The 10,724-nt window shown below is 43.1% G+C and overlaps 1 protein-coding gene across 1 annotated transcript in view; it reads right to left on the bottom strand.

The window, feature by feature from the left end:
• LOC107698691 (SUZ12 polycomb repressive complex 2 subunit) overlaps positions 1-10,724 on the bottom strand; it is a 28,761-nt gene that overhangs the window by 2,350 nt on the left and 15,687 nt on the right. Inside the window, exons 10-15 of the mRNA XM_016499778.1 lie at positions 8,465-8,639; positions 5,934-6,022; positions 3,107-3,250; positions 2,599-2,756; positions 1,512-1,710; positions 1,290-1,369 (exon numbers count right to left, since the gene is read on the bottom strand). Of these exons, the coding sequence (XP_016355264.1) occupies positions 1,290-1,369; positions 1,512-1,710; positions 2,599-2,756; positions 3,107-3,250; positions 5,934-6,022; positions 8,465-8,639 (845 nt within the window). The remainder of the gene's footprint in view (positions 1-1,289; positions 1,370-1,511; positions 1,711-2,598; positions 2,757-3,106; positions 3,251-5,933; positions 6,023-8,464; positions 8,640-10,724) is intronic.

The following is a 10,724-nucleotide window of genomic DNA, read 5'->3' on the forward strand; positions in this document are numbered from 1 at the left end:
ATCCAACCCCCACCCCCCCCCTGGATTTTTGTGCTGCAGTGAGGGGCTACTGGAATTTCCTGGCCATGGACCCACAATTTTGATGTTTTGTTCCCCAAGCCACTTAGTTATCACATTTGCCTCATGGCAAGGTGCTCCATCATGCTGGAAAAGGCATTGTTCGTCACCAAACTGTTCTTGGATGGTTGGGAGAAGTTGCTCTCGGAGGATGTTTTTGTACCATTCTTTATTCATGGCTGTGTTCTTGGGTAAAATTGTGAGTGAGCCCACTCCCTTGGCTGAGAAGCAACCCCATACATGAATGGTCTCAGGATGCTTTACTGTTGGCATGACACAGGACTGATGGTAGCGCTCACCTTTTCTTCTCCGGACAAGTTTTTTTATCGGATGCCCATAACAATCGGAAAGGGGATTCATCAGAGAAAATGACTTCACCCCAGTCCTCAGCAGTCCAATCCCTGTACTTTTTGCAGAATGTCAGTCTGTCCCTGACATTTTTTTTTTTGAGAGAAGTGGCTTCTTTGCTGCCCTTCTTGACACAAGGCCATCCTCCAAAAGTCTTCGCCTTGCTGTGCGTGCAGATGCACTCACACCTGCCTGCTGCCATTCCTGAGCAAGCTCTGCACTGATGGTGCCCCGATCCGCAGCTGAATCAACTTTAGGACAGTCCTGCCGCTTGCTGGACTTTCTTGGGCACCCTGAAGCCTTCACAGCAACTGAACCTCTCTCCTTGAAGTTCTTGATGATTCGATAAATGGTTGATATAGGTGCAATCTTACTTGCAGCAATATCCTTGCCTGTGAATCCCTTTTTGTGCAAAGCAATGATGACTGCACGTGTTTCCTTGCAGGTAACCATGGTTAACAGAGGAAGAACAATGATTTCAAGCACCAGCCTCCTTTCCAGACTTGTTATTCTAACTCAATCAGCATGACAGAGTGATCTCCAGCCTTGTCCTCGTCAACACTTACCTGTGTTAACGAGAGAATCACTGATATGATGTCAGCTGGTCCTTTTGTGGCAGGGTTGAAATGCAGTGGAAATGTTGTTTTTGGGGGGGATTAAGTTCATTTTCATGGCAAAGAGGGACTTTGCAATTAATTGCAATTCATCTGATCACTCTTCATAACATTCTGGAGTATATGCAAATTGCCATCATAAAAATTAGGCAGCAGACTTTGTGAAAATTAATAGGTCATTCTCAAAACTTTTGGCCACATCTGTATGATCAATGTTCTAATAATACAAGTAACATAAGCAAAAGACAGACAATATGAATGCATTTTTACCCATTCTTCATAACGTGAAGATTCCACAACTTCATTACTTCTTTTTCTCCTTCATTCACATCTGTGAATTCTTCAATTTGCTTCAGGCAAAACAAAACGTACTAATCATGACGCATGAACTGAATAGTTTCAGTCAGACTCATAATACATAAAAGAGCGTAAACTGTTCGATTCAAATGCAAATATCAATTACTATCGTACTTGTTTGACCAGTCGACTAACCGTGGTGGTCTTTTCTCTGAGCCACTCTGGATCCCTCTCATCCTCACTATCCACCTCCATCTCCTGTGGACGGAGGGGCATGCAGCTGTCGCTGTGGAAATACAGACGATTATGTCCACTCACATAAGACCGCTGCTGCTCTGGCTCACCGTCCTCCGACTCCAAAAACTCAGACAGACTTGGCTTGGTTCGCTTTAGCCTAAGTGAAAGTGAGAGATTATTAAACATCCATGGTTAACATTTCTGGCATCACAACCATATATAAAACAGGAGAATTCTGCATTTATCTGTATTATACTTTTAGAACTTGCAGCACATATATGATTTTGTCAGCAAAAAGAACACTTAGTGACTGATGCAAAATCGTATCGATTATGCATAATATGCCAACAATAAGTTGGGTCATGTAAATGCCTAAGCAGTTTTTTTTTTTTAATGAAGTAAAACTCATAATGGTTTAAGCAAAACCCATTTTGAAGACTTTGGCACATAACCCTGATTTTGTTCTACATAAAAATCGTTACAGGCATTCTGGCAGCTTATTCAATACGCACATCCTGTATTTATTTTGACATCAAAACCCTGGGGAAAACCCAATTTAAAAAACAGCTGAGCTCATTTTAAATAGGTGTCAGTGATGGAAACACACTTATTGCTTATAACAGGGGTGCCCAGACTCGGTCCTGGAGGGCCGGTGTCCTGCAGAGTTTAGCTCCAACTTGCCTCAACACACCTGCCTGGAAGTTTCTAGTATGACTAGTAAGAGCTTGATTAGCTGGTTCAGGTGTGTCTAATTGGGGTTGGAGCTAAACTCTGCAGGACAACGGCCCTCCAGGACCGAGTTTGGGCACCCCTGGCTTATAACAAAGGTTTAAATTCAAAATAAATAGAAATTGTGACCATACTTTTTGCATGGATAAATAATTTGTAATAAAAGCTGCAACATTCCATTATTAATTGAGAAATGTGCATTTTGATTTAATGGTGGGTTTACACATAAAACTAAACAAATATTAAAATGACCCTCTAGTCAACAATAATTGCATTTTTCCCAAAACACACTGACAGATTGAGACCTGTTTCATACCGACAAACAAGTATGTGAGTGACAGCTGTCCTCTTAACAGGGCCATTGCGGCTAAAGGCAAAGCCAGGCTGGCTGTGGATATCTTGCGGATTGCCAACATATGAGCCATCATAGCACTCATTTATGGACACGTCTATCCGAGCACCTTTAGGATGAGGCTGGAATACATAGAATTCAGGAACAATAGTTACAGGAGAAAAAAACTCACTTGTAATTTTTCTTAATTGTTTACAGCTTTTTGCACATATTACAGTTTTTCTCATTCATGCATGTTGCTTCACTCTAATGTATCAATAACTTATAATACTGCATACAGATATATGGATATATTTACATACCAAGATAAAAATCTCCATGTATAAACACTTTATATCGTTACCACAATATATACCATACCACCCAGCCCCATGTATAACTATATAAAGAATTTTTAACCTAATACATTGATTCTATTCATCTGTTGAAATTAAACAGGCAGAGATTTATGAATGTATACTACTGTGCTCACCACATAGTTAAAGATGAATCTACTGTGGGAGAGTTTGAGGTGTTTCAGCAGGCTGTAGAGTTTACGGCAGTTGAGAGTGCACCAGGGACAGTGCAGGTCGTCTCTGGCCTCTGTCTGCTGACGAGTGTTATTGTTGTACAGAAACTGTGGACAAACAGAAATACCAGCATGTTGCATAAAGTTCTTGAGATTTGTTTTTACATTGCAGATGGTTTTCCAGTAAACCTAATGAGTAAATTGTGTTCCCTTTCGAAGACGGTTCACTTCGACATTGTGTCAGGAATCTGATGCGACGGGGACTCCCTTCCTTTCTTAACCTACCTGAAATCTTATTGCACAACGCCAGTGAAGTTGCACTTCATACTGGCCAATGCCAGCCAAGACGGCGAAAAAGGGGTGGAGCCTCTCCGCTATATAATTGGCGGCATGAACTCAGAATCTTCCTCTTTCAAGCATCCTACTTCAAGACAGCTGTGGAGAAGACGCAAGAAGACGAATTTCCCTCTTGGCGTTCCAGCATGTCAAGCTATTGCACGCTGTGTTTGGGACCCATCGAGGCTCCGGACACCCATGAGTACTGCATCCTGTGCCTGGGTCTTGCCCATGCGGAGGCAGTACTCGCCGGGTCCGACTGGAGGAATATAGCACTTGGTGATTTCTCCCGGCAGCGTCCCACTGCTGCCTGCGAGCCGCTGGTGGGACCGCCGCATGGGAGCGATCACGCACGGCGCGCTTCGCCCCCCCGCTTTGTTGAAGAGAGCCTTCGACCCACCTCTGGTGCTTCGGAGGTTATGTCATTCGGCGCTGCGGGGGACTATGACGTCGATGAAGCGATGTCTCTAACAGCTTCCGAGAAGGACTGGGCCCACACTCCAGAGGAGCGCTCTGAAGTAGAGGGGCCCACCACATTTCAAGACGAGCTCGTCCGGATTCTCACCAGGGCCGTGAGGGATCTCGGTCTGGAGTGGGAGTCCCCCGATGAACCGGTTAAGAGTAAGCTGGATTCATGGTTCCTTTTCTCGGGCCGCCGCTCCGAGGAAGCGAGCCCCATTTCTTCCCGATCTGCACGACGAAGTCGCTAAGGCGTAGGCGGTGCCCCAGTCGGCTCGCACCCACGCCAGCAGATCGGAGATTTTCACTAAAGTCGACAAAGCGGAAGCCCGGGGTTATATGCGTATTCCGCCCGTCGAGGAGTCTGTCGCCACCCACCTCTGCCCCTCGTCGGCCTCTCTGAAAGCGGAGGCGATGCTGCCATTAAAACCCTGCCGTCTGACCGCCCACATCGCGCACAAAGCATACGCTGCCTCGGGAGAGGCGATTTCGGCACTTCATACGATGGCAGTGCTGCAGGTTTTTCAGCCACTTTTTTTCAGCCGCTATTTCCTGAGAGCGAGCGGAATGCGTATTTTGAATTATTTGGACGACTCGCTGGTTTTGGCCCATTCAAAAGATGTGCTCAACAGCCACAAACACGCCCTGTTACTTAATTTAGAGAGCTTGGGTCTCTGCATGAACTCACAGAAGAGCGCGTTATGCCCAAGCCAATCGATTACATATTTGGGGGTGCTGCTGGACTCGATGAGAGCGCGTCTGTGTCAAGAGCGCATACGAGATCTAATGTCTGCTCTGGATGCTTTCAGCCTGGGACATCCCGTGGCGCTGAAAGAATATCAGAGACTTTTGGGGTGGATGGCGGCAGCTGCGACGGTGTGTCACCTCGGTCTTCTTCATATGCACCCCCTCCAGATTTGGCTGAAGACGCGGGGAAGTAGCGAGAAGGGCCTGGGTAATGGGCCATGCTCGCGTGGTGGTTACTCGCAGGTGCCTGATCGCGCTGAAACCATGGCGAGACCCCGACCTGTACCGACGCGGCGTCTGATGGGCTGGGGAGTGCATTGCGACAGCATACCGGACTCGGGCTCCTGGGCGGAGTCGGAGAGGACGTGGCACATAAATCGCCTCGAGCTGAGAGCAGCCTTTTTAGCCCTCCGGAGCTTTCTCACGCAGGTACGGGGGCATCATGTGCTGATTCGCACGGACAATACGTTGGTCGTATCGTACATAATCCGCCAAGGCGGGGTTTGCTCGAAAGCCCTCTGCGAACAGACGGCACGCCTGTTGCTATGGGCTGATCACCATCTGCTCTCCATTCGCGCAGCGCACGTTCCGGGTTGCCTGAACAGCGGCGCGGATATGCTATCGAGGAACGGGATTCCTCACAGAGAACTTGGGAGCGGTTCGGGAAAGCAGAAGTGGATCTGTTTGTGACAGAGGAGAACATGCATTGCCCGCTGTTCTTCTCTCTGTCGCGCTCTCCCCTGGGCGGGGACACACTCACAATGCCGTGGCCGAAAGCCCGGTTGTATGCGTTCCCCCCGCTGAAGATTTTGCCACAAGTGCTGCACAAAATCAAAGAGGAGAGGGCGCCGGTGATTCTAGTGGTTTCCCGACCTGCTGGAGATACTGACTGCAGATTCCACTGAGACGGGACCTCCTCTCTCTCAAGCGGATGGCTCGATATGGCACTCCAACCCCAAATGGTGGAAACTTCATGTGTGGATGGTGTGCGGGAACCGGTAACCCTGGGCTCGTTATCTAGCCAGGTGATGGACATGATTACGGATATAATTGTGCAATAAGATTTCAGGTAGGTTAAGAAATGAAGGGAGTCCCCGTCGCGTCAGATTCCTGACGCAATGTCTCCCGTCTCTCAGGGAACCAAGGTTACGAAAGTAACCGGAGACATTTTCTATGATGTAGTATACAAGTGACTTTAAACAGTGCAATATACATAAATGTACTGTAATAAAGAGTTCACAATTCCTACCTGATAAAAGATGCGTAGTTTTTGTCTGGGTTCACAGGGGGACTGCTCACTCCTAGTCTGTATGCTGGTGCTCACTAAATCCTTCGCCACTGAGAGAATAAAATGATAAACAGCTCTATTCACCATTACAGGTCCATCACAAAAAGAGCCTTGATCAGACATTACGGAATCAGAAACTTCACAAACTAAACAGACCAAGCAGGCCACGAATGAGCAATATCACTCGAGTACGAGAGCGATACCGGCTCTATATCAGCATGGCTGTGATTAGGCCAGAGGCAATCACAGCCGCTGATATAGCCGGTATCGCTCGAGTACGAGAGTGACATTGCGTTTATACAACAGTTCGACGGAACGTGTGTAATTAAACAAGAAACAATGGAGTACGGAACTACTTCCTTCCGCCACGGATTCAAAGCTCAAGTTGACAGTTAAACATACATCACTTTTAGAATTCGTATCAAGGGCATGTGCTGCTTCAGTTAGGTTATTAATGAGAAATAATGAGGTTATAAGAGAGAAACAATGCGGCAAGACGTGCATCCGAATGAGAGAGAGACCGTGAAGCTAGACTGATTAATGTGCATGCGTTTTTATTTTCAGATTTATAGGTCTGACTTGACAAACATTTTTATTAGTTTAGTCAAACCATTGCATGCAATTACAACAAATGAATATACATTTCCAGCATCTTCCGCAACATTAACATTTATACAAAAAGGCTATTTAATAAGTTAAACAACTGATATTTTTCCCTCAAAAAACTAATCAGCATTTCATAACATAAAATATACTTATATATTTTTTGTTCCTAAATTTTTTTTAATCTCAAAGTCAGGTTTATTATATTTTACAAAAAAAATGTCATAAGCATATCATAAAATATATTATGTATTTTTGTTTTTCATTAAACAATTACAATTTGCTCAAAATCTATTACATTTCTGATTTACAGTGAGTGATGGTTCTCGGAACCACTGTTCACATTTATTTGTACGTTGCCGTATATCGTACTAAATAGTTATTCGTGGAGATAAAGTCTTTGTTGTTCTTTGTTATTTTTCTGGTATGGTTTCCGTTTGATCTGATGCTAGTACAGCGTTTTCTGTTGTTTAGTGATGGTCTCCAGTAGGATTTCAGTGAGCTTTCTGACCTAAAAAAAAATGTTTTAAATTAGAACGCGTATTTTGCATTATTTAATTTCCACTGTATGGGTTAAACAAATCAGAAACATACCTGTGTCCGCTGACGGCTATGATTTCTCTCGCTTGGAGCCCTGCATCAGACAATTTTCGGATTGCAGTGGCCCCGATGCTGTGGTTCGTGTAGGAAGATCGCGTCCCAGCTTCTTTACACATTCTCGGGAGCATTTGTGACAGCTGATTACTGCCCAGAGGAACAGTGCTATACCATATCTTGTCGTTAGCTTCAAATCTCCTCTTAGGGTGCAGATACAGTGCTTTTGCGTCAGGTGGGAGTTTGCTGAGATATTTCTCTAGCGAAGAAACTGGGCACATGGGGTTACCGGGCTCTTCAAACATAGCGCCCCTCCGATTTTCCCTGTCGACCTCCAGTGGGTTTTTGTGGTTTTTCGTTTCCTCATTAAATGTCAACGTGAAATATTTCATACCATTTTCGTCTCTCTTTAGTTCAAACGAGTCTGGCATAAGTTGTCGATTGCCCTCCTTCCCTCTTCATGCAAAGTGTAACTGAATGTCATGCCACACCTTGTTTAATAAACCTTTCGGGTTGCCAGGGTCAAGTGCAGCAGATCGCTTCAGTATTTGCTGGTTTTCATGAAATCGGAGGGTAGTGTGATGTTCTGTCTGTACCGGATCGTCGGATCTGTTTGACAACTCTTTTAAAAACGTTGTTGGGGGACGTAAACTCAGGGTCTTGCATTAAATTCCATGCACGACTAAGAGGAGGTTCATTAATGTGGCGAATCAGCGCCGATCGAAGACTCAAGTAACTGCTGATACCATACAGTTCTCCTTTACTGGTCCTAATGGAGCCATAGAAATCGCGCAAAACTGAGCTCATTTGTGATTTCTCGATGTGTTTGAGGTCGATATTGAGCTGTTTTTCGGATAACCATGATTTAAATCAGTTCACAGCCCACACTGTTTGCCGCACCGTGTTATTTTCATGTTGGGTTTTTTCTAAATTGTCCAAATCTGCAGGTGTAATGGCTGCACTTCTTGCTGTTTGGCCTGTTAGTGATTCCACTGCATCTCATCGTCTGTTGAGCTTTCGTAGTTAATATCAAATGAAATATTCATAAAAATGTGTCGTTTGCCATGTTTGTTTCTTCTTATTTTAACTAACATACTCTACGATTAGCTCAGTGAATAATAAAAAAAAAAAAAACATAGACCCGGCTAGAACAAGCGGAGTGATACAAAATTGTGAAAGGGCGTTCTTGTAGCGATACCAGTACAATATCTCACAATATCTCACAATATCTCAACCAGAACGAACTGTTGTATAATTGCTAACAAACTTAAACAGATGCTAGTTTGCTTCCTTACCAACAGGTGCATTTCGGAGAGTGCTGAGTCTGCTCTCTGCGGTGCTGGTGTCAGAACTGCGAGTGGAGAGAGGTTTGGCCACAGGGGCCGTTGAAGGGTCACTGGGGTCACCTGTCCAGCGAAGAGTGAACTGCAAAGTGGGTCCCTGAGAGAAGGTCTCAAAAGGGGGCAACCTCTTCAAAATACAAGAATCAACAGTTGCGATCTACATTGCCACTGAATGAAATCATACATCTACTACAATTTGGGAAATAAAGCTTTTTATTTTTAAAAGCTAGCTTTTTTTTTTTTTTATAAAAAATGATGACTACATTTGACTGCTAAGCAACACCCCCACTGATTTTGTTTAGAACTTTAAATGCTCAACAGGAAAGATAGCAGTAGGGCTGGGCGATATGTCAAAAATATCTTATCGATAATCGCCTTAAAAAATATAGCGATATCCGATAATATCGTCTATCCAAGCCCCCCCTCCACCACGCCCCGCCCCCGCCGAGACAACATTGAACAGGAAAGATAGCAGTAGGGCTGGGCGATATGTCAAAAATATCTTATCGATAATCGCCTTAAAAAATATCGCGATATCCGATAATATCGTCTACCCAAGCCCCATCTCCACCACGCCCCGCCCCCGCCGAGACAACATTGCCGACGTGCACCACAAACACACACCATGTTCAGTTTGGTCTTAATTATTGCCACATTAAAGTTTGGTTTTACTTAGTTTGTGCTTAAATTAACAGAAAACATTAGCTTTGCTGTTATGTTGGTGTAGCTAATAATTTCCACTCTGTTCTTATCAAATTTGTGTTTTAAATGAATTTCGTTTTGTGAGGAGAACTGTTGAGGAAAAATAACCCAATTTTAAGTTCATCGTGGTGAAGTTGGACATTCTGGCAGTGATTGTAAGAATGATAAATGCATGTTGTCATATAGTAATGTCATGAATAAAATATGCCTATATTTTCCGATATTTCTCTTTCTTTTTGGCATTATCGCCTGTAAAGATATTTCATGATGGCAAGTTTAATTTCCTTGATTATAACAATTGTAGCGTTGTTTTTAAACTTGTAGTCAAGCTATAACGTATTTGATATTTACCATGGATGACTAAAATCAAGCAGGGATTAAAAACTAATTCTGAGCAAAAATGTTTTTTTTTTTTCCTTTCTGGTAGCCTACTAGTTAGGAGGCTCTTTTGGCCCGTTTTTAATGAAATAAAAAGAACTGCTTTATTTATTTAGAAGCAGGGGTAATTTAAATTTCATTTTTGTATTTTAATTTTTATCATTTTTATTTTACTAATCAAAATATAACGCCCACAATATAATATTCGCTGCCGAAACTCCGAACGCATGCATGTTGAGGGGCAAGCTGAGATATACTGTAGTACTATAATGTCTTCATCCATTTGCAACAAAACTTTATAGTTTTGTTGCAAATGAATTAAGAATTTGTAGTGCTATATCTCATAATTAAACATAATTATACTGTATACTGTTTTAAAAAAGCTGTAAAAAATAGGGTGCTATGTGCGCTGTATGAATAGGCTTTGTCCGTTCGAATGTGTGAGAATGCGAGAACGAGAGCTCAGTCCAGTGTTCGCGTATATAAGAGGCGGCTTTTGTGCGTGCGCTTTGTGTGTGTGTGTGCGCAGCACAGAAAACAGCGCGCGAGTGCAGAAGCGAGTTCTATTTTGTGTTCTTGCAGTTGAATCTTTTGAAATCACAATAAATGTGCATACAGAAATCGAGAAGCAGAATCGAAATGTAATTTTATAACAAGTAATTCCTGATTCCTGACCTTACGCATCTGATCTGATTTCCGAAATTGGAATAGCGTTTCGATTCCAAACCCTTCTACCCTGACCTTCCGCATCTGATCTGATTTCCGAAATTGGAATAGCGTTTCGATTCCAAACCCTTCTACTAAATGATTTCATTCTTGCATGCAAAAAGACCTGTATGGTGACTAGGGATGTAACGATTCACTCAACTTGCGATTCGATTCACAATTTTAATTTCACGATTCGATTCACAATTTTTTTTTACAAAATGAGATTTAAGACAAATTGCTAAATAACTTAAATATAATGAAAATGTAAATAACTAAACTAAATTGAAATTTTAAAACAAGCTCCAAATCAAATAAATAAGTAACACAAATAAAAGACATATCTTCATATATACAAAATAAGGCTTTGTCTGTGCTCTTTCCATTTAAAATTAGAGGCAACCACTGCATTTTAATCATGATCCAA

Source organism: Sinocyclocheilus anshuiensis, unplaced genomic scaffold, assembly GCF_001515605.1.
Source record: "Sinocyclocheilus anshuiensis isolate Anshui unplaced genomic scaffold, SAMN03320099.WGS_v1.1 scaffold314, whole genome shotgun sequence".
In the NCBI taxonomy this organism is placed as follows: Eukaryota; Metazoa; Chordata; class Actinopteri; order Cypriniformes; family Cyprinidae; genus Sinocyclocheilus; species Sinocyclocheilus anshuiensis.